The sequence below is a fragment of the Anomalospiza imberbis genome, chromosome 1 (genome assembly GCF_031753505.1).
Source record: "Anomalospiza imberbis isolate Cuckoo-Finch-1a 21T00152 chromosome 1, ASM3175350v1, whole genome shotgun sequence".
In the NCBI taxonomy this organism is placed as follows: Eukaryota; Metazoa; Chordata; class Aves; order Passeriformes; family Viduidae; genus Anomalospiza; species Anomalospiza imberbis.
Window position 1 is genome coordinate 92,070,774 of NC_089681.1, and position 27,667 is coordinate 92,098,440.

Consider the following 27,667-nt stretch of genomic DNA (forward strand, 5'->3'; position numbering starts at 1 on the left):
CACAGTTGGCCTGTTAAGCTAATAGCTATTTAAGCCATTGAGTTCTTTGGAGGAAATGAGGAGTGAGCCACTGATTTTCAGTTAGCGACCAATTATTTGGTCATTCTGCTTGTTCCTGTTTTCTCTCCCGTCCTCCCTGCATTTTAGTTGCAGTAGGTTATTGTGGCATTATGCTTCTGGATACTAATGAAGAAGATTTATGTTACTGGTCTTACATTTAGCCACAAATATTTTCTAGATACATGAGCAAAAACATCACGCAACCTTTTTTTATGATGTTAAGAAACAGGAAAGACACATATATCAAACACTTCTTTATAGCCTGCCAGAAAGAAAATTCACAAAGCATAGCCTAAAGGAAGCTCTCTGATCTCAGGTAGAAAGGGTGCTTCACTTGCAGGCAAAATAAAATGAAGAAGGGGGCAGAAAATATCTTCTGCTGGAACAGAAATTAAAGAAATCATGTCAGAATTAAGATCTCTGCATTGGAAACTTCCTTCAAGGACTTGGAATGAAATGTGGAAGATGTGCATTAATTAATAAGTACAGTTTTTAAATGTGCTGGAGTTTCAAAGTGGTAGAAAATTTGGTTCCTGAACAGAAACTAGAGGTGAGAGATTTAGGGCAAAAAGATAATGAGGAAGCAAATTTTAGATCAAAAATGGCATAGAGGTGTGAGTAGAGGAATCTTTCATAAAATTTCAGAAACTGTAGAAATTATGAGATGTGCTTATGAAAGATTGGCATTTCCAAAGAAGAAAGATAAACTAATATAGAATATACCTTTTACCTCTCTCAGAAAGCTACTTTGCAAGGGGATCTTTGTGTCTCAAAGTCCAAGAAAGGGCAATATGAGAAATGTGGGGAAGTTTCTATTAAAGAGAAACATACTGACACAAAAAGGAACATTTTCTATGTAAAATCATTTTCAAGTAATGCTTTATGGAAATATGATGCATTACTTGATGCTCTTGCATTCTTAGGAGCATACCTTTGTTAGCTCAGCTGAACTTTCTCCCACTTTCTGATACCTTTTTTGTGACACTAAGCACAGTGGTGCAGTTGTCACACCTGAAGGATGGAATGCCATGCAGAAGGACTTGTACAAGCTCAAGGACTTGGCCCATGGGAATCTCATGATATTTAACAAGACCAAGTGCAAGGTGAAACCCCAGTATGAACATAGGCTGAGGAATGAACAGATGGAGAGCAGCCCTTCCAAGAAGGACTTGCGGGGTGCTGGTGGGTGAGAGGCTGAACATGACCTGGCAATCTGCACTTGCAGCCCAGAAGACCAGTCTCATCCTGGGCTGCATCAAAAGCAGCCAGCAGGGAGAGGGAGGGGATTCTGTCCCTCTCTTCTGGTGAGACCCCACCTGGAGTGCTGCATACAGCTCTGGGGTCCCCAACACAGGAAGGACATGGACTTGTGCAGAGGAAGCCGCCAAGATAATCAGAGGGATGGAGCTCCTCTCCTATGAGGAAGGGCTGGGAGAATTGGGTTTGTTCAGCCTGGAAAGGAGGAAACTTTGGGTAAACCTAATTGGTCTTCCAGTATCTGAAGGGAATCTGTAATAAAGGTGGAGAGGGACTTTTTACATGAGCAGGTAGTGACAGGGCAAAGGGGAATGCATTCAAACTGAGAGTAGGCTTAGATTACATATTCAGAAAAAACTCTGTACTGTGAGGGAATGAGGCACTGGAACAGGTTGCCTGGAGAAGCTGTGGATGTCCCAACTCTAGAAGTGTTCAAGGTCAGATCGGATGGAGCTTTGAGCAACCTGGTTTAGTGGAAGGTGTCCCTACCCATAGCAGGGGAATTGGAAACAGATGATCTTTAAGGTCCCTTCCAACACAAACCATTCTATGATTCAATGATTCTCTGAAAGAACTGATTGTAGGGCTAAGTGTACAAGTACTTAGTGCTTTTGCATGTATTAATCTGTTTTATTTCATGTGTTCCTTGTATTCCCTGCTGGTTGTAAATAGAGGTCATAAAAGATGGTGTAAAATCCTTCTTAATTAACCTTTTTTTCTTGCATTTTCTTCAGTTCTTTTAGGAAGGTTACTATAAAGTTAGTGTAACAAGAGCTGTATTTCCTTCTGAAGAGCAGAGCTCAATGCCACCTATGGGTGTTTTTTAAAAGGACCTTTGAAAGTCTCATTTTTTCCTGAAAATTGTCATGTGCTCTTTCTTAGATGCTGATTTTCATGATCTACACATTATCTGCATGATGTATTGGCTTTTTATATTTGGGGAATTGAGTTGACTTGAATTCTTCTGCTCGGAAACCCATTGCTTGGCTTAAAATTTGAAACATGCAGTTGAGTTTTTCTTACGGGCAGAGTAAATTTTTCTTGCTGAGTTTGGGTAAGCGCTGGCTTGAATCACATGTAGTGGTTGGGGAATTTTAATCAGTGCTGATCTCTAGGAACATACTTAGCCAATGTCTGACAAACACTTCGGATGTAAGTCAGCCCCCTTGGTTCATGGGTATGGGCTAGGTGACTTCTTTGTTTCCAGCCTTATCTGCTATAATTCAATTAACATTTTAATTTAGCCATTTGATGACTCCCAAACTGGAACAGAAGTAGTACAAGAGTGTTGATCGAACACATTTCTCTGCCCTGCTTAAAGGGCTGAAATATACAGAGGTGATTTAAGAGAGCAAGCCCAAGAGCCAGCGTAAGACCTTAAGCAAGTAGTTTTATCCTGGTGTCTTTAATTTAATGGGTGTGTTGTCTTTCTTCCCATCCCTCTGGCAGGGCTGAATTTCAACTGCAGTGATCAAAGCTCAGCTGAAACAACACATATTACATAGACCCTTTTTGAACAAATGCTCACCACAGTCCATTTCACGTGAAAAAATCTGAACTTGAATTTATTTACTTTTCATTTCCTCAACAGACAGTTATTTTGCTGAATGTCACTGTTTAATCACTTAAAATACGTAATTATGTTAATCCTGTGCAGTTCATGCAATAAATGGAAATAGTAATGGCTGGGAGGATTCAAATCTTAAGTCATTTTCTGGAGAATAAGCAAAGGTTAAACAGAAATCTTCTATCCCTTCTGCCTCCAGAAGTAAAACTCTAAGTGCTAAAGTAGTTCTGGCATTTTTGTGCATTATTTCTAGTATTCAACCTTCTGATGCTGCACTGTGAGCAGATTCTGCTCTCTATTGGCACAGGGAAATGTGTAGCCATGGTAATTTTAACTGCTTGGCACTCCCTGTAATATTTAGGAGATCCTTTTAAAATATTTTTTCTTTTCCATCAGATCTCTAACAAACAGACTTCAGGAAAAATTAAATAGCATTTGGTTTTGGTAATCCTTTATTGTTTAATATACCAGTGTTCAGTAAGTTTTAATTGGCTTTCAGGAGAAAAGTATAGCAGCCACAACTTTTCTCAGTTTTTATGTTATTTTGGAAGTCATCTACATCCAGTCCACAAAAATTATCGTAGGTTTGAATTTCATACCTCTGCAGCAAAGATATTTGGAGGATATTCAGCCCATGTGTACATTTTATCTCTGTTTGCAGTACTTAGTCATCCCTTTTCTTTTTATTAGTACTCCTTAGATCACCAAAAAGCACACTTAGGCAGTATTTCTCTCTCCATTCCTTCTCCTTTCCCTGTGAGCAAATAGAGTCAGAGGCATCAAATATTTATGTCTTGAGTGGATGTTATTTCTATCTGTTCCTCCTTTATCTTTGCTGTAATTAAAATAGGGTTTCTACATGAATACTTGAAAGGGACAACAGAAAAAAGGCCCATGTAGCTCATGATAACAGCTTTCCCCATCACCAAATGGAAGGTCAGTAGGAGGTTTGAATTTACACGTACAAAGTTCTGGAATGTTGAACATCCGCCTCTTAGAAATGTATTTGTTGCCAAAACCATTGAAGTGAGATGATTCATTACCTTCGAGATTGTTTTGAAGGGCAATAAAAATTACAGTCATGAGATTAAGCTATTTTTTAACTAAAAACTGTTTAAAAGGTGTAGCTCACTTCAAAAAAAAATTCCCAAACCATATTGAAGGTAAACTGCCATGTTCTGTATCCTTTAATATTATTGCATGTTCAAAATCTTTATTAGATTATGAATAGATTAATGAGTTTCTAATAGTCTAATAATCATCCTTTGTGCTCTTGCTTATTCCCTTCATGATAATGAGAATTGCTAAGGTATACATAAATTTTGCAAGTAATTTTTTTCTTTTATTCTGACAAATCTGTTGAAAAAGCATTGAACTGCTCTGCAATATTAGGATTAATTGTGAGTTATAGTAGGATACCCAGATACATTTTTAATCATAATTTTCCAGTCAGACTTTTATAATACTTTGACATAGTGATTTATATTTATGCTTTTAATATACTTATAGGAGATTTATTAGAGATTGGAGATTTTTGTTTTTAATTTTGTGGTGTCAAGGGTAATAAGATAAGGAAAAAGCATAAGAAAAAGAGGAAAAGGCTTTTCAGTAAGAGAAACAAATTTTGTGTGGTTTTGTCACTACTAAATTATAGTTGGGGAAGATGTCTGCATATAAAAATTTAAAGGCACATTTGCAGGGGCTGTGTCTTAGGCTGAAATTAAATTGCAGTTGAGTAATAAGTTTTGTTTGATGGCTGCATTGGAGAAAAGATATCTTAAAATATTCAAATACCATACTTCACTGAATTGGATGTGAACTTCACAGCCTTAAATGTAGTCCACTGAGCATATGCTCCTAACCACCCTAGAATATCCAAAGAACTTACTGTGACTGTTGAACACATTAGAATGATTGTATGCTCAGAAGACAGTCCACAGAATGTTCTAAGTAAGCTTAAAAACTGCTGCTTATTCAAAGGTCACATACAGTAACTTTGTGTTTGTACCGGCTGTATTCCATATCAAGTTTAACATTCCCTCCAGATCCTTTATCATGCCATTAGCTATTAAAGTGTGTTGTTGCAGTTTTACTGGACCAAGCAACAATAGAAATAAACCCTTGCCCTCCTACTACAATCTCTCCCACTAAGGTATTTTTAAAGGAGTCTTCTCAAACTTCAGGGGTAATAATCACTGTTAAAAATTGCATTCTTCCTTTAAGGAACTTGGTTCAGGGCCTATGAGTTTTCATGGGACCTGACTCCTAAACAGAACTTTAGGATCAGTTCTTATTTTTAGCAAGTTCCAAAGCAAGCTGGTCCTGTGAGCTTTATCAAAAACCATAAAAAAGATACACAAAAATTACTGGTTATTTAAGTACTTTGTTAAAGACAGCTTTACTTGTGGTTAGTGTACAGTACACTGATCCTGATAACCTTCCTCTCACTACTTCCCATTGTGTATTTAAATTACTTGTAGAGTTCTCCCACCTACAATTTCTTATTTCAGACCTTGGAACCCTTCTTAAAAATGCAAAAATATTTTCTGCTGATTTACTGTAATGCCAACCATTCTACCCAGAAATTACAAATGGATCTGTTGTAATGGTCTGATCCAGCAGTGGGATCAAGGAATTCTGGATTGAAAATCTAGTCAGGTTTGCATGAAAGGTTATGGTGGTGGTGTGGTAGGGTTAGTGTAGATAGCCTAAATTCCATATATGTTCCAACTAAGGTAAAATTGGTGCTACATCTGTTTGCAGGGTCCTTTAGGGGTTAAGCCTTTCTTTTTCATCACAACGTATTCCAAAGCTTGTTCATCATTTTCACAGGGAGTTGATTCAAAGCAGATTCGCATGTTGGCATCAGAAACAGTTCATGTTTTGAGGTTCCAAAAGAGTCAGAGGGCTTCAAGCACAGCTTTTCTGTGCTTGAAACTCAAGCCCATGGGATGTTAAAATTTCAGCATATTTACTTTCATTTCTTTTCCTTGAGTCAGGACCACAACTCAGATTTGGTGTAATAATAAAATCATGATCCGGGGCACATTTCTTCCATTCTATATATTATAGAAAAACTGGAATTTTGATGAAGAAAATATATGTACTGCAGTGGTGCTTCAGCTTTTAATCACTAAGGTAACAAGCACTGGCATGAAGTAATTTTTAATTAAGATACAGTGGTATAAAGTCAAAACCAAAGTTATTCTACACATTCATTAATGCCACTATGGTATGAAAGAAATAATATGGATTTTTCTCATTCTTTATTGTAGAAAAGGGCTGATTAATAATTTATAAATTAAAAGCATACATTTAAAATGTTTATAAATATTTTTCTAGAAGAAATGTACATTTTTAGTTGTTCTTGGTGATGAAGAATAATTAAGAATAATTAAGGACCCAAAGGCAGACCATTTTTGATGTAGATAGCTCATCAGCCCATAAGAAAATAGTTAATCCCAAGTTTCTGGCTCAACTTAATTCAGCAAATGAGTGTTGGTTTTAATGTGCTATCAGATTTTTATTTTTGCTTTTTTACCTGGTCTTATCAGTAGAAACACTGTTTTGTGAGACTTGGCCTGTAAAGAAGCCCTCTCTACATGTGTGTGAGCATGTTGTCTTTATTCTAGGGCAGAAATGGCCAGCCTCTGGCATGGGGCAACCTAAAGAGTTGACCTGGCTCATTTGGTGTTATCCAATACCCTCTTTTCCAAGGGCTGCCAGGTCACTGTCATCTATGTGGGAGCACATGTGATGTGTGGAGAAGGAGAGCTCATAGCTATTAATTACACGACACATTTCTGTCTCGCTGGGTGATTGGCAAGAAATGGCAGTCGTAGCTCTTGGTGGACCCACGTGACCTCTCAAAAAGGTTTGACCACCCAAGTACTACAACCTGAGATGGATGTGTGATTGATAAATGGTGAAAGGAATGAAACCTGTCTGGCTTAGAGAGCCAGATGTCAAATGCAAAACAAAAAGAAAAAGTCCCATGGAAATTACTATTATTTTTCTTTAGTCTCAGTATAATCAAGGGGTCCTTGACACAGTATTATGTGAGAAAATTATTCACTAAATGTTTTGGCTTTCAAATTGATAGATTCTTCTTCATACCTATATATAGATCTGTACTGTAGCAGAATTTGAACAAATGCTCCATTTTGGATTGGAGTGGCTTGGAAATGTTTGTGAAAGTACTTTTGATGGAACAAAAATGTCTAGGCAGTATACTCAAGCTCTTTTTGTCAAAAATATCACATAGCTACAAAAACTACCTATGCATAACATCAACCAGATGGATTTCTGGTCCTGAGGAAAGGGTCCTGTTACCAGGACTAGAGGATTTTTTTTAACTCTCATCCTTGTTTTGACATGACTTCACATGTGATTGTTAAGTCATTTCAGTCAGTGTGACTGTGATTTATCTTATCCGTATGGAAACTATTTTGCAATTCTCACATAGAAAATCTCTGATAAGTGCAGATAACATAATTATCATACAAAAAGGACAGCTGTGAATATCCATTTCTGACACAAATAGTTTTTTCAAAATACAAGAACTTTTATTTGGTGAAATGATGGAAGTAGTGCTTAGAAAATGACAGGAATTCTTTTCCTTTTGCAGCTCATGTGTCTCTTGTCCAAAGAAATGTTAGTTCATTATTTTTTTCAGTGAGGAGTGCTTAAGATTTTGTAGCATAATCAGATTTTGTCACAGAACCACAGGGGAAAGCCAGATGTGCAGCTCTTAAAAGCTGGAAAGGAGTGAATTATACTTGGGGGAGTATCTTGTGTGATAAAAGAAAACTGTTGTAGTGCTGTTAAGCTTTAGTATGGAGACATTAAACATTTTAAAATCCAAATCCATCAATTTGTTAAAGACTACATTAAGCCCCACAGTTGTCATGCTGTGGGCTTGTATTTCTCACCCCTGTGGACACCTGGTATATGTTTGCCACTTTCAGGTCATCATCTGTTTTATTTGTATTTATTTCACTTTTTTGTAACTTCTCCTGGTTTGTGTAACTACTGCATGTCATTTGGAGTTTCAGGAGTACAGGTTGCTGAGCAGGGTGGTGGGATTAAATAGATCATTGAAGCTGTGATCTGGCCTTTCCCTCAGCAGAAGCAGTGATTCATATTTGAGTGAGGGCTTTTTTACCAGCCCTTGCTGTTCTCTCACAGTTGAAGTGAGTAGTTCAAAAGTTACTAGGATACACAGAGATATTGAAATTATTTGGAGGACACCACTTGCCCAGGAGTCAATTGCTGTCAATACTTGTATTCACCTAGAGACAAAAGCAACAGCAAAACATGAGAGAAAGCTGTATTAAACTATTATGGGCTGTATTCTCTCAGGCCAGTAGCCTTTTCTAAACAGAGGAAAGTTTAACAATCCTCATTTCTGTGTAAATGCCAGCTGTACTGTGTTTCAGTCTTTTATTAGGTGCTTATGCAGTATTTTCACACATGTCCATGTGCAAATTTTTTGTGCAGAGAGCTGAGACTATTCCTTTAGTATCAGAATCTTTTAGGTTGGAAAAGACCTTACAGATCATCAAGTCCAACCACTAACCCAACACTGCCAAGTCCACCACTAAAACAATGGCCCCATGTGCCACATCCACACATCTTCTAAATACCTGCTGGGACAGTGACTCAGCCACTTCCCTGGGCAGCCTGTTCCAATGCTTGACAACCTTTTGGGTAAAATTTTTTTTCCCAGTGTCCAATTTAATTAGCTACTGTTAGATATTTTTCTTCTTCATTGTTTGTCATGTCATATTAGTGTTGATACATGCCTTTTAAACCTCTCTTTCAAGGGAGTTGCTTATTTCTTTCTAACCTTTCCTGTGACCTCCATAACTAAATTTCTGAGTGCTTTAGAAACAGTTATCAATTTATATTTACATTATGCTCCTGAAATGTAGCTTTTGCCTTCCCATTTCACAGATACAGATGAGGCAGATGTTTAAAGTGTCTGCTAGAAGGTTAGTCTGGAGAATAGATTTGATGGTGGCCAGTTAAAGATGCTTGGAAATAGATACTTAAAATTAATAAAATTTTGTAGCATGAATTCAAGCAAGCTGCAATATTGACTTTTCAGTATTTAAGACAACTCCAGGGGACGATACATAAGAGAAAAAGAGGAAATTAGTATTTTTACTTCATTATTAATTCCAGAAAGACTGTATTTCTCCTCATGAGCTAATCCTCAGAATTATCAGGTACAACCTGATAGAGCACACTGTGTAACACTCATGTGGTAGAAGACTGAGATCCAGTGGGTACAAATGGTCAGTATTTGAGCGTGACAGGGTGCAAGTCCCTGCTCAGGCACTCCAGTCCTGTACAACTGCAGAAGTTTGGTCAGACCACCCTCTGAATGATACGAAGTCTCTCCCGAGGGTAGATATTTGTTCCAGCCTGCAGATTGGATACTTACTGCTCTTTGGTGTCTTAGAGCGCCAATCGCTATCATGATTATCTAGCATAAAATACACTGCAAGCCAAGAAAGGTTTTTCTCATGCAATCTTTCTTAGGGGGAAGGGCTGATGAATCATTTGTGGTGGCTGGGGATAGAGAGATTGTGTTAGAGCAGTTGGGCTTGCTAATCACAGAAAGTAACCATTGTTTGATGTTTCCATGAGAGAGCCCTCCATTAACTGCAGCTGAACTTGACTGAGTGTGAAATTAAAAAGGAGACGCAGATTTCCAGACACTCCCTCAGGTGCTCAAAAGTATTGTAACTGGCACTGTGGGAGACCTCCTAAAACAACTAAGGATGCTTAAAGGAAAGAGGCCACGACAATGTGAAAAGAAAACCTTTGTTTTATCACTGAACCCACAAAGTTGGTCAAGATCAGTCACACTATATTAACTGTTAAATTTTAGGCTTACATTAAATGCTTATTTCTGCCAAGGTCTGGTTCCAGCTGTGCTTGGTGAGCATCTGCACTCCCAGGAACTGGAGGTGTTAAATCCTAGGCAGGAAAGTCTGTGAAAATAAATGTAAGAGAAATTGTCAGGAGACTGCATATTAAGGCATTGCCTAGCTTTAAGAAAATTATTTTAAAACTTCACCTTGACAGACATAAAAGATTTTACAGACTATGTTGGCTTCTGCTGGCAGCTGGAATCTGAGACGGGAATTGTAGAGACCCAATTGCTGATTTGCATTGTGGCACTGGAGGCACTTCAATCTTCTTTATTTTTTTCTCTCCCTGTAAAATGAGGGTGACATATAGATCCTACAGATACCTACTGGAGTGAAATTTGAAACTCTGGAACCTAGTATCATTGCAAAGTGTTTAAAATGTTCTTTTTAAACCATGTTTATTACCCACGATATTGAAGTGTAAGAAGGGCTGTATCCTTTGTCTCTGAGGTTATTGTATTATATAAGTCTCTGGGGAACATTCCATTTTAATGCTTGGTTCTGTAGGAAGAAATGAAAACACCATAAATTCAGGATTATGACATATTCTAGGATTAAGGGGAAGGCTTTTAGCCAAGAATATATACATATATCAGTTTATTCTACTTCGCTGTATGTGAAAGATCTTTGAAATCTCTCCTGATTTTGAGAGACAACATCCCTTGAGTAAAACCAGTATTACTCATTTCACTGTTGATATGTGAATATCATTCAGTTCTATTGGTGGTTCTTGTGACATGAATATACATTTTCAGATCTAGCTATTCATTTTACTGGGGTACTGCTTCTGATGGAAACCTTTTGTGTTTTACCCTGTAGCTACCATTGACCTCCACATAATTGTCACTGTTGTTTCAAGATTTAAAATGGAAGCAAAAAGGTGGTGGTCTCTGAAAGCCTGTGCTGTGAAAAAAGTATACCATATTTCATGTAATATTCTCACTTTAGACCAGACTTTGAACATTCACATGCTTTCTTTCATCATCCAACAAAATAAACTGGGAAAATTATTGTGTTATAAACACAACCTTAAAATTCTTATTTTAAAAAAACACCCCACCCTGCAAAAAAAAAAAAAAAAAAAAATCTCAGTGAACCTTTAAAGAAGGTGCAAGCTGGAATCCTATGGAATGGCATCTAATAAGACAGGTTGTGGTATGCACACCTAAAAATGATATCTAGTGTTACTACAAGTTAATGTACATCCTGTAATTCACTGTAATGTATTTTCAAAGCCATGAAGCCTGTGCTGGTGATCTCTAGGAAACAGATTTGTCTGTTAGCCAGCTAATTAACAGATAAGTGCCCACAGCAAGTACCTGCCACCTCCTTCATAAAACTGTCCTATGCACAGGAAGATAAATAGTGACAGAAGCCCATTCTGAATTTGTCCACATTGTGCTGCTATGTTCATTCTTCATTTCAAGTCATTGCTTGGTTGACTGTGATTTTTGAAACGCAAACTTTTTCTCTTTAGAAGATCTCTTAGTTCTGTTGTGGTTGCAGGTGCTGGCTGGACTGCTGGTTGTCATGTCCTTTGATTCTGCCATAGTGATTGACACCCCCCACACCTTATTACAAAAAAAAATAAAGCTCAGAATCCAGACATCACACTGTTTTTCAAAGATGTCGTGTCTGACCTTGAATGACAGGTTATTTTGACAGTGCAGTGTTTATGTAGTGGAACGATACTGAATCATTAAGTTTAATAGCAGCACAAAACACAAATATATATAAAAAAAAGAGTCAAGTCCTGGCTGGAAACATTTATAGGTAAATATAAAGAAACAGGCTAAAACAAGTGAGTATAATGAAAAACAGCACAAGACTCTGTTTTAAACATTTTGGAGGTGGTTTTTGGCTTGTGTTTTCTCAATTGGTTGTTTCTCTTGTTTTTGTTTCTTTTGTTTGTTGAGCTTTTAGGTTGTTTCCTTCCTGCTCAAAGTGTACATCACAAAGGAAGTTATTTAATAAGCCCCAGTTGCTCAGCCTTCTGTCTAGCATCTAAGTGCTTTTTGCATTTTCAGGGCTGATTGAGGGAATAATCTGAAAGACTGTAGGAGGAAAAAGAAGTAGGTAGGCAAGGGTCTACCCTTAGGTAAGAATATGGAAGGCAGCAAGGAGATGTCTGCCAAGAAAAACACCAATGCAGCCATACAGTAATGGTGGGAATTTACAGAGAGAAAATTAACTCACTTTATACTCCTAAACAGGAAAATTAAAATTTGAATTTAATGTTAATGTAGGAGGAGGAAGTTCCAGATGTGTGTCTGTATGATATGATTTGTGTTCCTAGTGGCATCTCTGCCTTTGTTTATTTGAGAGGCTGCATGGTCAGATGATGCAAGAGAGAAATGAGGAGAAGTAGAAGGAAAAGAGAATGGACAGGAAGAATTACTATAGTAGTAATCAAGGAAAAAGTTGAGTAGTGAGCAAAGTGGTTTTTTCTATGCTGATCAAAGGAATCAGACAGATCATGCAGGTGTTACTGGAAAGAACACAGACTTTGCTGACTTGCTGTGCAGGTCAGGGAAGGCGGCCCCAGTTAAAGATGGTCTCCATAAAGGATAACAGCTGGAAGGACCTGTCAGATTTAATGCAGATGAGTTTAAGGTCAATCGATCTCTACAGCCTCCCATTTTTACCTATATAGTTGTATTTGGTCCAGCTTCTAGGAGTATTGCTGACCAGCTTTCACTGAGTCATTTGCAGTGATCTTGACATAAATGAGGAGCTGGGAACTGTAACGAGTTCAGATTTGTATCACGGAGTTGGTCAGGGGCCAGAGCAGCTGGCCTGTGAGGAGAAGCTGAGGCTGAGGCTTGTTCAGGGCTGGAGCAGGAGACCCCAGCAGAGGCCTCCCAGTGCCTGCACAGTGGTTCCTGACGGGACCGAGCCAGGTGTCTCCCATTGGCACATGTGGGAGGATGAGAGACTGGGTCTAGGTTGAGATGAGAGGTTCAGATGGATATAAAGAGAAGCATTTTCCCATGAATGGGCTCCAGCAGGGGAACAAAGGCCCAGAGAGGTTGTGGTGTCCATCACTTGATGTTTTCAAAACCCAGAAAGAAGAAATAACATGAGGTTCCTTTGTGAAAGGACCTGACTGCTTTATTTTTTTTCCTCAAGGTTTCTCATTTTTTTAATGGTTAAGTAAACTCTGTGTGTATTAGGAATCAGCAAATTCCTAGGAATGGTGTACAGCTGATAATATCTGACACAAGCATGCTTGTAGATAGCATTTTCTTTTAACAGCATCATTCTGGGCATTCATTGGGGAGTACATGGCAGTGGATGCTTCTTATAGGAATTACCATGTTAATTCCATTAGGAAAAAAATATTTTCTGTGCCATTTATTTTGTAATTTAACATCAGCATTCCACATTTGCAGAAGGCTGGTAAATTTTTTAAGTAATAAATCAAAGGAGTTCTCTTAATACCTACAGAACTGAACATGTCTTCCAGAGCTATTCAATGAAATTCAATTGATGTATTTTTTGGATGTGTAATCTCTGTGACCTTCAGTAACTGTTTGTTTCTTTAAATCTGAAAAATCCCTTTAAAGTGTAATAGCCCAGAGTTTCAAATAGTGCAGCAGGAGATGTAATGCATATTTTAACATGTTTTCTTTAAATTTGTCACACAGACTTGTTGTGCATGATTATGTAAAAGTCCGTGTTTTTAAAGCCAGTAGTACAAGTGTGTGATGTACTTGGTTGGGCTAAAAAATTCAGAAGTCTAATTTATCTTGAGATATGCTCGGTCAAGAAGTTTTTTGCAGCAGTTAGCTAACACTTCAAGCTCTAACAGTGCCCCTGAGCCATAAAAGAAATTTGCATGTAGGCAATGTTTTGAATCCATTAAAACCTCAGCTCAGAGCTAAAGAGTTTCTCTTATGTCTTTGTTGACTAACATGAAGTGAGATCTTACAAAAAGCTAGGCTGTGATCGACAGATGCCAAATCTTAGGTTTTGATGTGATTATATTTTCTTTCATGCATGGTAGTTTGCTCTGGGACTGGAGTTTCAGAAAGACAGCAATCAATGGGTCTGTGCAAGAGTACACAAAATATATTACTCCTGGCAGTCGTCAAGGCAGAATTATTCAAAAAATAATCTGAAATGCATTTGATCATACACTAGAAGTTTTAATAATTCATATTATACCTTATTAGCAAAGTCTTGTGTTTACTTTGTGACTGCCAAAACAAGATGAAAGGCTGCCTCCGAAATACAAGATGCTTAGCTCAAAGTCTCTGTCTGTGCATTTCAGTTTGGTAATTTCCCTTCCTTCCCTCATTTTGATTAACAGTATATAGTTTTAAATCTTAGTGTACCTTTTTCCTTCATTGTGGTCCTATTTAGTGAGAGCAATGCTTAACAAGTCTACCAAAGAGTTTGTGGCCTATCAAGACTGAAACTAGTATAAACACACATTTTTGAAACTTCTTTACCTTAGGGCTTCCTCCCAGCTTTTTTTTTTTTTTTTTTTTTTTTTTTTTTTGTTAAAATAGGCTTTGAATTTTGTTCTAAATTCCACTGAAATTCATCATTATGGTAATCTTCTTAACTCTTGCAATGACAAAAGTGTGATTTCTGAGCTCAGCTTAAGGAACTGTTGCACTCTGACTAGTGATTGTATGTGATAAATATCACAGCTATATCAGAATATTAGGTCAGAATATTACAGCAATCACTTAAAGATTTCCTTGGAAAGCTAATGCACAGTGGATTTTTTTATCTAGAGACAGAGATACAGATAAGGACTGTTCAGAATTAATCCTTCAAATAAGTGAGAGCATGGTGAGTGGACAGTGTAAATGCTAGTTCAAAAAATGAGATCTTTACCTCCACCAAGGTTTTTTACACCAAATGTAGAATCATAGAATAGAATCATAGAATCATTTATACAGTGTTTTTCACTAACACAACTGTTTATATGATAGCTGTGTGCCTGGAAGAATTGCTTATATTCTTGGCAGGCCCATCACTGTTGGCCAGACTGTGGCAAGGACCACTCAGCCCTTACTCAGGAGGGAGAGGGTGCAGTGACACGGTCCCTTTGCAGAGCTCCTCTTCCCACTGGGGATTTGTGTCGTGTCTCACTGAGAGGCACGACAGACTCTGAGGAAGAGGCATCCACCTGCAGGTGTCTCTGAGTGATTATCCTGGGTTTAAAATCCCTGTATGAATCTCAGGATGGGGACAAAAAAGACTGTTATTTCCTACAGGAGCCTTTCAGTCACAGGGAGCCAGATGTACCTTTTTTTTTTTTTTCTTACAGATGCCCATTCTGTGATGATAATGAGGGAATTTTTCATGGAAGCCTGTGGTATTACTCATGTGTCAGACAGTTTGGGCCAAACTAGAGAATGGTGCTTAGAAAACATGAATCAGATGAATACACTCTTTATTTTCCTTGAAAGGGAATATTTGGCAGGATCACCTGAAAAGGTGTACATTATCAAACAGAAACACAGCATGTTTAAGAGGTAAGATGTGATGTCTTTAAGAAAAGGGTCACTTCAGTTTGCAAACTGAGATATTTTTGTCTTTCTACCAAAACAAAAAATGGGTTTACTGTATCTGTATGATCATCTCATTTATTGGAAATATGATGAAGTAAGGAAAAAACAGATTTCATAGCTGTACAGGCTGACTTAGATGAAATGCTACTGGGACAGCTCACCAGCAGCATTCACCACCACTGGAACTTTGTAAACCTTGCTAAAATTTCATGTGCCATTCTGTCCTACCAGCAGTATGCAGCACTATCTAATGCATATGCAGTGCATGTTGCAGTAGAGGTGTAAGAAAACAGTATGGTAACAAAAAAAGCAGTATAGGCATGATGGAAATTATACCAGCAAGATGAGAGTCTTTGGTTTTATGTTGAAAAACAGAAAAACTGTATAGCGTAAACGAAATGCCAGTGAAACCATTACTGTAAGCTATGTTACAGAAACATGATTGAATGCATGAAACACCAATGTGCTTAACTGTTAGTGAAGGGGAAAACTTAAAAGAAGTCTCTCAAAATATTTTACAACTTAAAATTTGTGTTTGAGGTATTTTGCTGGCTGTCCCTAGTCTTCCTGAGACATGTAGATAGGAACTGATGCTAAGCATGAAGAGGAGCATTGAGGAGAAGGTCCAACATTATTTATGAGGTACTGGCCTTTTTTATCTGTTTGCCAAGGGATAGCATCTAGTCTTGTATGAGCAAATTACTATGATTTTAACATGCAGTGTAGAAATATTTAATTAGGAGTCAATAGGCTGATTGTAATCAGCCAAAATTTAGTCACGATTCAGTGAAAAATAAATATCAGAAGAAATAAGACTTTAGTTGTACTGATATTTTCACAGCCTTATCCATTCCTTTAAATCACTTTAGCCTTAGTGTTAATGTGCCAACAATACATGTAAAAACAGGTCATTACCATAAATTAAGCACCTTACATTAGAGATTTGTGAGAACTGGAAAGAAAATAAATGCTTTATAAATGTCTAGAAAGAATAAATTGCAGAAGAATGTTGACTCATTTGTAAAAAATTCTTAATACTGTACATTTTCCAGTTTAATCTTCAGGCAAAGGTTAATCAGCTTTGATTTGGGAGGACAAAATAGCTGTGGCCAATTGCTAAAAATTAAGATGCCTTAGAAATTGATTAAGCTAAATTAATAGCTTAACAATAGTTTTTGATTAAGTTAACATGTTCTGCACAATATAGACTGAAGTTCTGGAGTGGTGCTGTTACTGTGCCTCACACTGGAGAATTACACCCCAGTGTGCTTGCCTGTTTCCTTTACTCTGTTTACCCAGTTGACGTTCTTCTAGGTGCTTATGTGTGAGAAGTCATCCTCATTTCATAGTTCACTTGATCAGTAACCCTTTGCCTGTGTGAATTGGGATCTAAGTCAGTAATAACTCAGTTGTTAGAATAGCACTTACTCCAGCCTGTCATTTGCCCCTTTGATGCTTACTTACCTAACCAGTAGTAATCATTATTTTACTTCTACAATTACTATAATGGAGCTGATTGCTGAAATGGAAAACAGGAGGCAGTTACAGAAGGTTTGAATTGTGCTGTCACACTTTCATGGGCAGGCACCTTTCTTGGAGCTTTGATATTTCTTTGAGTTTGCCCAGAAATATGTTTGGTAAAAGACAGAGCGGGCATCTGGTCTGTATTTTCATGTGGCCCTGATTCAGCTTCTTGGAAATGCAAGATTGTCCAGATAGGTACTTTCTCGGTCCCTGATTTGTTTTATACAAAATGTGAAAGGGAAAAAAAAATAAAATGGTTTAATCAAAAACCTTTTTTTAACCGGAAAATTTCAAACCAATTAACAATCCAGCTAAACTCAATTGAATTCCCAAAAGATTATTCAAATACAGGGAGGAAAACAGAAATGATCAACAGAAATATTGCATCTTATGATACAGCATCATTACACCTTTGTTTAATTACACCTTTTCCACTTACATGTCTTGCAAATGTCATCAAAGTTTCAATGGATGTTTTTCCTTTTGAGTATCTACAATACTGAACTGAATAAGGGTGTGAGAGAAAAGAGCCTTTTATTCTTTTCACTTGGATTTTCTGCTGAAATAGTGATGCAACATCTGTAATTTGTGCTACAGTTAAAAGACATCATATTCTTTGGGATCTTGGTACTTGCAGTCAGGTTGGGAATGGTAATGGCAGGCACAGCAGGGAACTGGGATTCAATATGCTGAATGAGAAGGTGAGTGTTTTAGCACAGCTGCCTCATGAGGGTCAGGGGAAAGGAAAAGCCCTTTGGGAAGATTTTCAAGCACCACTGAGCTGGCACACCAGGAGTCGATGATTGACTTTAGAAGATCCCTGCTGTGCAAAGGATTGAGTGTTCTGGTCCCCTTTATCACTGGTTAGACATTTTTTTTGGAGAAGCCAAAAATCAGAAAGTAGTGTGATAGCAGCAAAACAAATTAAAAAATAACCATCAAACAACTGTCTCTGATGCCAGTGAGGTCTGGAGATTTGTTTCTGTTGCTAACAGCTGCAGTTAATTTCATTAGAAATACTGATTTTGTATGGCATTTATAAGATTCCTGTATGAAAAACTGATGACCTGATGATGATGCAGTGCAGGTTGAGTTGTTGGTCGTGAAAAGGATGTTAATTTCACCACAGTATAAAGAGGAGAGTGTATTTGGCATGTACAATCAGAAAGACAGAACACAGTTTCAATCCTAATGTGTGCATTTCTTTGCAGGAGTTCAGACGTTCAGCACGGAACGGCACAAACTGGAAAGCACAGCATTCTGTTGAGATCCCAGTGAAAACACGGCTCAGCTCCTGGATGGCTTTGCAGCTGCCATGGCAACAAGAGGGAGGTGGACTAAAGATCCTGTCTGTCAGCCTGGCTCTACTGGCAGTTCTTGTTATGTTTTACTATGGAGGAATGAAAACAGAACTGTGAACTGAATGGGGCTTTTAAAAAAACAATGAAACTGCTGTTCAAAATCTTCAAAGGAATCACTTTTACCAACAAATCTTTTTTTTTTTTTTTCTTTTTGAGAAAAAAAAAAAAAACAGCTAATATAAATTGGGCAATAATTTGTACTCACTCTATGCCTTTCCTGTGATTCAAAGCAGAGAAGGTTAATAAGCTGTGGGAAGGCCTATCTTGCCAAAACCTGAGATCCTTGGTTGGTAGAACAGTTTGTTGCATCTTTCCTTTTCTTTTTTTCCTAAAATGATGCAATGTTTGCATTACATACTCTTTTCATAATTGCTGTATCAGGTAAAATTGCATTAAGTTTATAAGGAATCTTTCCATTGAGTGATATTGGTCATCTTTTATGGGTAGATTATTCAAAGCTTTCCTAAAGGTTTTGCTTGATGCACTCTGATCATTTGGTATCTGTCTTTTTACATTATAATGAACACTGCAAGGCCATTAAAGTTTGTTATTTGTTGCTATTTATTTTGCTGTCATGTCTGAAAGAATTTTTGCCTGCCATCTTGCATATCTCCACTTCTCAACGAGTTATTAGGCTTTGTTAATACAAGAAGAATTATTTTTTTTACATAGAAACAGTTCTAAAGGTGTTGGCTTTCTATAATTGAATGGGAAGATGTTGTTCTGGTGATAGAGTTCTGTTAAAAGATGGATTTAATACAGTCCGTAGATTTTATACAATGCTTAGAGAACTACCTGGGAATGTCCTAGTTTGCATTGGCTCAGTAAAACAATTATTACTCTGTTGGTTGGGGCAGTTGCATTTTACACAATGAAAATTTCTAATTACTTTATTCAAGCCATTTTGTCACGACAGGATCTCCACACATCCTGTGAGTGTGCTGGTGAGCCAGGGATTGGACTCTGTGCCCAGTTCTTCCAGCACTTGACCACATCATATTGTGGGATTGTTCATGCCTTGTCACCTTTCTGAATCTTCATCCAAACTTCCACTTGCAGAGACTGTTTAAAATCATAACAAAGGCACTGTTGAGGGTTTTCCTAATGTTTGTGTCATATCCAGATGGAGCTGAGCTGTCTTACATGGCTGTTGTGGTTTAACCCCAGCAGGCATCTGAGATGCTTTCTCACCCCCTGCAGTGGGGAGGGGGCAAGAATCAGAAGGGTAAAAGTGATAAAACTTAGGGGTTGAGGTAAAGACACTTAAATAGGTAAAGCAAAAGCTGCACATGCAAGCAAGGCAAACCAAGGAAATAAATCATTCATTACTTTGACAGGCAGGTGCTCAGCCATTCCCAGAAATGCAGAAGAGGCCTTGACTCTGTGCGAGCCCTCCAAAACATAGCCCCATACCAGTTGCAATGAAGAAAATTAACTCTATCCCAGTCAAAACCAGTACATTGTCTCTACAGTGCAGAGGAATAATCCCCAGTAAGAGTGATTTGTACCTTATAAATTGGGGATTCATAATAGTTACACACAATTAACCAGGAAGCTCCACCATGATGCTTTCAGCACAGCCTGTAAATTATAACAACAGATGTAACTGTCTTCAGGAAATTAGGGGTGTGATCAGTCAAATATTATATTTCTTATAGCAACCACTGAAAGTCATAAGCCAAGACTCAAAATCCATGAGTTTTAAAAGGAAAAAAAAAATGCCCTTAATTTGCTTCTGTTTGTTGGCGTGCTTTTTTTGTCAAGCTTTTCTGTGCAACAAGGAATTTATAACAATCAGTAATTTACTTTTTTAACAAATCTGAAAAATTCTCAAAAAAAAAACCCCACCAACAGGACTCTGGGAGTTGATATTTTCAGGGAAGTACCACAGATTGCAAGATTCTAAGGAAAACTGTGGATTGGCAAAATCACTATATCAGAGCCAAATTTTCGCATGTGATGGGAATAATCTGTGCAGATATGTTGTGTGCCTCTAGCATTATCTCTGTCAGCCACTCTAGCTTATCTAATCGTGGCAATTACAGATTCATTGCATCAGCTATTACAGAGATTTACGAAGCTTGTGATTTAGATTCTGTGCATCGTTGACTTTAATGGGACCATCTTATTTTCTTAGAAATAGAGCAATATACTGAAAGAGGCCAAAGAAGACTTCGTAAATTACATTGCCTGCAGTATATTCTTAAACTGAGCTTTAGTCTGATAAGTAGGAAGTAGTGTTTATCAGGTATTTTGTTGCCTTCCTTTAGATTTTGAGAGAGGTTTTTGACACTTTGTGTTGTAGAGCAGCTTTGTGTTTGTCATTGTGTTCTGTTTATGTACAAATAAAGCTTCTAAAGCCACTGAGCTGAGCAAATCAGTTCTGGTCAGACAGCTCACCTGGACCAAGCCTGGACTGTCTGGGGCTACTGGTGCAGCTTGGGAAACCTCAATGAGCGTGGGTTGAACTCTTCAAGTACTGCCTCCTCATGGAACGAGTAGATCTGAACACATCTGATCTGTGAGTTTTGATCCTGTTTAGCTCCCTGAATGCCCTAAGTACCCTCCCCAGTGGCATTTTTAATTTTTACATCAACATTATATTTGAGACCTACTTCCAAGTATTGCCTCTTTGCAAGCCATCAGGGTGGGTGAGAAATCTGCTGTGCTCCAGCTTAACAAGGTCATTGCAGAGAAAGTTACTGCATAGTCAAATGATCCCACTGTCACACATGCTGAACACACTCATCACTAGAGAATGTGTCTGCTAATAAGCAATCTACGTTCAATGACCTTTTGTCAGAGCAAAAAAAAAGAATATAATTTCCATTTGATACCAAGAAAGTCTCAACTATTTTTCTTAAGTGTTTGTGGTAGTTCTGAGTTCTCTTTGGCTGTTTCCAATGAGGGATCTTGCAAACCACAGAACCCTGAGTAGCAAAGACATCTTAAATCTGTTGTGAATGGCATTAAGTACACACGTTTCATTTTCTACTTGTGCATTGTATGCTGGAGGCCTTTGCCATTTAGTCTTTTCATTGTAGCTTTCTAGTAATAGTAGTTTAGAAAAAGAGTATGACATAGAAGAAGTGTTTTATGTAAAGCTTGTCTGTAAAGCAAGAGAAAGAAGAAAAGGTGCTTTTTGAGGAGATTCACCTGTATTACATAATTCCTTGCACAGCTCTGAACATGTGACAGCTACTGTTAATCTAATTTCACTTCCCAGTTCAACCTTCCCATATGGAAGGTTGGAGTGATTTTTGAATAACAGCAAATAATACCAGAAGTGGCAGCAACTGGCAACTCTGACACTGAGCTTGGCTGTGGCCATTACCCAGAATCCTCCTGGTCTTCTTGAGAAGCAATTACAATTTCACAGGTTGGAATTAAAATTCCCTACAGTATGCAGGAGAGTAACTGAAACTGTCAAAGTGATTTCAAGCTGCTAATCTCTCCCTGCTCCAAGAGTGAAAATAGAGCCCCTCTTACCCATGCACAAATCTGACAACTTAAAAATTCCAGCCTTCCACTACATTTAAATTCATATGGAGAGTGGCTTGATCTGCTCACAGAGGATATCTGTAAAGATGTTATGTCTATGAACATTTGTGTGTTATTAACAAGTCTTATCTTTTTTAACTTTAAGACGTGTGTAACTTCAGGGACTAAGACGAATATAAAAGAAGTCTTATGCAAGAACTCTGACAATTTGGAGGAATGAGTAGGCATGTGCCTGTTTGTGTGAGGCTTATTAAAATCTTTATTTATGTCTTCTCAAACATGTATTTTTTGCTAGAAAAATTGCTTGCAACTTTCCCAGATTTTATTTTCACAGTTTTATATCCCACATTATATTTTGTATGCACTGTGGTTGATTGTATAGATAGAAACAGAGAGCATTTAGAAACTAAAAAGTAGAGGAACAAATTGAGGGGCTGTAAAACTAGGGTGCAAAATGAAAAATATTTGTGCAAAAGCTGCAAAGCAAGTTTGGTCTAGGAGACATGGACCACGGAGTTAGGAATTGGCAGCAAAATACCACTGGACTTGTTCAATTATCCACTAGATAATTAAAATCAGAATCATTGCTGGAAAGTGTTTGTGCAGATATCATTAAATGTCTTTTAGTTCCATATTTGATTCATGCATGCTCTTGACATTCAAGTGAATGCTTTTTTCCTTTAAATGAGGTTCTTCACTTGACGGAAGGGAGATGAATTATGAATAGTCTGTTTTCATTTTAAAGAAGCCCAATACCATTAAAAAAATCATGTCACTGCAACTGCTGGTATCCCAGAGTCCCCATTTGGGAAGTTGTGGTTACGGATTTAGATCATTAATGTTGTCCAGTCATGTCCCATGAATGGAGAAAGTAATATCTGAGTGTCCTTTCAACAATATTTTTTTGGAAAATATTTAGCAATTATAGCCATTCTTCTTAAAAAGTGGTCTTAACATGATGTTTTATAGAAGACAATCTGCCCTGCATAGTTTGCTTAATGCTGGTTGTAGGTAATGGGGTGAATTTCCATGTTGGTGACCAGAGTGTGATGCAGATTTGTGCCTACAACTTGCATGCTTTAAATGTCCCATCTGTTTTTGAGTGTGAAAACAGGATAGTTGTGTTTAAGTGAGCATAAAATACTGTGTCTACTCTTTTCCTGGGTGGTTTTTGTGGGGAGTGGTGTACAAATGTTAGTTGCCACTGGGTTACAGATTACAGGTAAAGCTTGGAGATGATAAAACACACCAAAAAAGGGCCATGATTGTTTGGCACATAGTAAGAGTTGGGGATCTGAGAGAAATTAATGTGATGAAATCATGACATGATGGGAAATTTGACTTCTCATGGTTAGGATATCATTCCAGTACAATTTGAAAAATAAAACATCAGTGGTTCTTGGAAGGCTTTGCTGCACAGACACCCTTCCCAACTGCTCATAACTTGGGTTCCTGTGCTGTGTTGGAGCAGTCTGTTCCACCACACAGGTACCACAGTCAGAGAAACACCACCCAGCTCACCTGGCTTCTGGCTGTGAGCTGGGCACACACAGTTTCATCGAGGAGGGCATCCCAACTCTGTCCCCTCTCACCCTGCTTGTCAGTGCATTACATTTTTTGCTGCTCAGTAGGGGAGATGGGTAAACTGTGGCCAGCTAAGAAACTTGCTCAGTCCAGTGGCATGCAGTAAATAATGCACGCTCTTTTAGTGGTTGGAAGCTTCAGCTTTTTGTTCGGATTTTAAATACCTCCATTCCACTGTGAACCTGGATTCTCTCTAACCTTTTCTTTCAACTGCTTCATCCAAGCTATCAGCACCTCATTTTGTTTTGTGGAAGATGGCATGTCTTCAGAAGGGTAAGTATTAGTCTGAGTAAAGTGGCTTCTTCCCTGAAAACAAGAATGCTGCTTCTCCAGTGAAACTCATTTGCCAGAGGTATCAGTGCTTGGAATCCATTGTGTTGCAGAGTCTGTTCTTCAGCTGTGTGGTGTCCATCTGCCAGAGCCTCTGGGTTATGTCAGAAACTCCCATTTGCTAATAAGCAGGATTAAAAGGCCTTTTCTGCTGTGCTGTATTAGTTTTGAATATGCAAACCCCAGAAATGCTGTAATTCAGAGCGAGAGATAAAACACGTCATTGATGTCAGCTGAACATATTAAATTTGATATCCACTAGTGGCTTTATGGGCTATAAAAGCCAGTATCTAGAAATCGCCAACTACAAGTCTGTACAAGAGATTACAAAGGGCTGTGTGTGACGTGGCCTGCAGAGTGTTAGTATGAGACTGCAGGAGGAAATGAGAGCAAGTTACCAAGTCAGCTGTACAGATAGCCAGTGGCAGAGAGAAAGATGTTCACACTCAAGGGACAGCTTAATCTCCAAGTATTATGGTAATATTAAGGAAATTTAGAAAAGACAGATAGCAGCTTGGACATGCTGCAGCAGCATTATTTTGCTTCTGTCCTGCTTGGATTTAGTAGGTGAAAAGGGCAGTCTGAATAACATTCTCCAGCAGAAGGATAAAACAGAGCCTAACAGCAGATAGCTGCTTTGGATCTGTGAGAAGGAAATTATTTAGAACAAATCTGAACCTCCTGCACTTCAATATCTTCTCCCTGTGCTGCTCTGAAGGGGCACCTTGTTTTGATATGGTTTTATTTGGCATTTTTTTTCTGGAAACACATATTCGGGTTCCCAAACCTTTTTTTCATTAACCTGAAATAATACTGAAAAAAAATCATTCACTTATGCTTCTGGTTTTAAGATCAGACTTGTTTGCATTCTTTTGCATGCCCTGTGAGCCTACATCAACCAGCATCTTACTTGTAGAAGGGGTTGGATTAATTTTTATATTGATTTGAACTTAAACTGGAAGTTTTTCAGTTGGTTTGTGAAGTACTACCAGGGGTATCAAGAAAAGCCTAGCTGGCAACAAATTTAATGTATTTACCGTCTCTATCTACAGTTTGCCAGTATTGCATACTAAAAATTGTTGAAGTTAACCAATGTAAATCCACTGATAAATTCTTGGTTTCTACCAATTTATAGTGTCATTAAAGTCAGACACACAGCTGATTTGATAGCCTTGCCCCAGCATATATCTGCTGTAAGAATTACTGCTGCAGGACAGTATTATACATTGCTTTCACCATGTCCTCCACAACATCTGCAGTGCAAGAAGAAAAAAAAAATTATAACCAGCACACAAGAGGCAGTTCCTAAACTTTGTAAAGAAGTGACTGTCTCGAGCCTCAACACAAATACTCATGAAAGGATGCGGTAAATTGTAGGTTCTGAGTTCAGAGAACTCCAGTATAAAGGTTTACCTGCCATAGTAGAATGACGGAGGACCTCATCTCTTCTGGGACTGTGAGGCAGCAGTCATCTACCACTGCAGAGGTAGATGAGTCTTATATATTATATACACATTGTATGTGAAACAGCAGCAGAGCTTCCAGGGCCAGCCCTTTTGTTATCTGTGTTCCTTTCCATAGTCTTTGAAATCCATTTACTTACCATGTGTCCTGCAGGACCCATTTCTGATGTCCTTTAATGAGCTCTGAAGCTCTTGTGAGTGCATTCTGCAGAGATCCAGGATTACAGCTCTGGCTTTCTGAATCACATCAGGCAGAATGAGCTATTCCGGCCTTTCACATCAAAGTTGTTGTCGTAAGAGGGTTCAATAGTATATTTCCTGTTCTTGCTGCAGACACTGCTGCAAAACTTGAGTCATCAGCATATAAATACTTTCTAGGCCTCAGAATATCTGACTTTTTTTGTGTGTTGATTGGCTGCCCATTTCATTTCTCTTTCCACACTTACTGACTCATCTAAGAATAATGAAATTGGGTTGCTGCCAATCATACTTCATATTACTTCAAATGTAGGAATGCTAAGGCAACTCATAAATACTATCCTATCTGCCAGGAAATCCATGAAACCAAATTTCAAGTCATTCCTGTTCACAGCAGTATCTTGAGCAAAAGACCTGGAATAGTTTTGGTAATAAAATCTGGTCCTGTGGACAGTCTTGTGCTGTGCTGTCTTATCATGTGCTTGTGAGCAAAGAAATTAAATGAAAGTCTGCTTTGTGGAGAGAACAGGTTTTATTCTGTTTTCTTGAAATGTTTATCAATCTGCCCAAACTCACTTGACAGGTAGAATTGACAAGGTCTCCTTGCTTTAAAAAAATGACAGTTTACTAACTAGTCTGATTTTCTAATTGTCAAAGTTCAATTATCTAGACATGCTATTCATCTTTCAGGCAGTAAAAACAAGTTGGTGTGATGGCCAAAGAAAGCATAAAACTTCTCTTTTCTTAGACACTTCATAGTTGGTTGGAAAGCAAAAGTTTTGGCCTTATGGAAGAGGAATGCTATAGACAGTTCTTTCCATACCTTGTAATAAGGGACAAGTTTTAAATAATACAAAGACCTAAGCAAAGGAAGAATTTAAAATAAATTACTCTATTCTGGTGTGCTGTATGATTTTAAATTAAAATACAGTTTAACAGTTTTATCCATGCAAAGTCCAATTATGGTATTTTGCTCACTTTTTTCTCTCTTTTTATTTTTAAATGTTTTTTTCCCATAGTTCTTGGCAGATTAAACGTTTTCATTGCAAAATAGGATGGCTGTAACTCCCATGGTACTCTTACAAAACCAAAATTTTAGTCTCAATAGTTTCTATAGTTGAGTCTCAATAGTTTCTAGGCTGAAACTAATTTCCCAGAAAGGAGGATCAATGTGTCAGGAAGTGAGTACGGTGGCCCAAAGAGATTTAAAACTAAGGATGCTGCCTTTTTGTCCTGCGTTCTTCTACTGACAGCTCTTGCTTGACCATCAGTGCTGCCATGAGACTCCCTGAAGGGAAGTGTGGGGGGCTCATCTGACTGCAATAGTGTTTTGGTGGGGTTCATTTTGGTTGGCTCATGTTGCTGTGAGCATCTTTGCAAGGCAAGGGCTGATTTACGTTTTCTTGAACTGCCAGAGAGGAATTTGTGAGTTTTACAGTCTCTTGCTGGTAGAGCTGTGGAACGGTCCTTACCTTATTTCCATTCCCAAGTTGCAGAGGCATGCCACTGATACTCAATACGTGACTGAAAACACATCACTATTGAGCAAGTACTGTGGAGCAGAGCCATAAACTTGTGGTTTGAAGACCTCCAACCATCTCTGAAGCTGTAAGGTAAGGTGTGCTTGGGAATTGCAGAGCCAAGGTCACGGCCCATAGAGCAGGCAGGATGTTGCTAAACTATAGGGTTTACTGCAGTGATCATTTCTGATCAGCTCAGGATTAGTGCATCATAAAAGACATACAAAGTTGCTATCAACCTGTCCTTTCCCTTAGGCAGTAACTCCTTTTTGATATACAGAGGTACATACCTAATATAACTTGTTTTTTCTTTTCTTTCCTCTTTTTTTTTTTTTTTTTTTTTATGGGAGTTCAATTTGCTGGTGGCCTCCAGGAAATGCTGTTGATGTGGGCAGAACATGCTTCACCTTTCATGACTCCCAATCTGTCGCTTTTGTTAACCACAGAAATCAGTTTTAAAAAAGGCTGGCATGAGAGTGGGTGGTTTTGGTTGTTTATGGTTTTGGGGATTCTTTTCTCTTGTTTCCTGATGCACAGGCTTCTAAATTTCTATTTGTTAAGGAAGTTCAAAGGAGGAAGAAGTAAGTTCTGCATCATTTCAGTTTGCCTTTGTGCTTAGATCTGGTCAGAGCCAGCCAAACTCTGGGCAGTCAGCAATGTGAGCAAACATAAAGCAGATATCTAGAAAAGGACTGGGAGCTTTAATGTCACATTAAAAGTTCATTATAAACTTCTGCTTTGAAGACTTGCAGTATGACACATGAAAAAAAATGCTAACTTCCATTAAAGGCTCTCATGAGATTTGTTACCAAATGCAAGCAAAAATTCAGCAG

General features: G+C 38.1%; 1 protein-coding gene and 1 long non-coding RNA gene across 4 annotated transcripts in view; one reads left to right on the plus strand and one right to left on the minus strand.

The window, feature by feature from the left end:
- CDKAL1 (CDK5 regulatory subunit associated protein 1 like 1) overlaps positions 1-18,384 on the plus strand; it is a 386,114-nt gene extending 367,730 nt beyond the window's left edge. Inside the window, exon 15 of one of the 3 annotated variants that reach the window (XM_068200064.1) lies at positions 18,089-18,384. In XM_068200064.1, coding sequence (XP_068056165.1) covers positions 18,089-18,295 — 207 coding nt within the window. In that variant the 3' untranslated portion in view covers positions 18,296-18,384. Of the gene's footprint in view, positions 1-10,644; positions 10,681-15,109; positions 17,391-18,088 lie in introns of those variants that run through there. The other 2 variants (XM_068200067.1, XM_068200065.1) reach the window with 2 other exon arrangements.
- Positions 18,385-18,398: 14 nt separating this feature from the next.
- On the minus strand, positions 18,399-25,542 carry LOC137479622 (uncharacterized). Its single transcript, XR_011002395.1, has 2 exons — positions 25,257-25,542; positions 18,399-23,844 (listed from the first exon to the last, which is right to left on the minus strand). It is a non-coding gene; the product is annotated as an uncharacterized lncRNA (long non-coding RNA).
- Between the last annotated feature and the right edge of the window lie 2,125 nt (positions 25,543-27,667).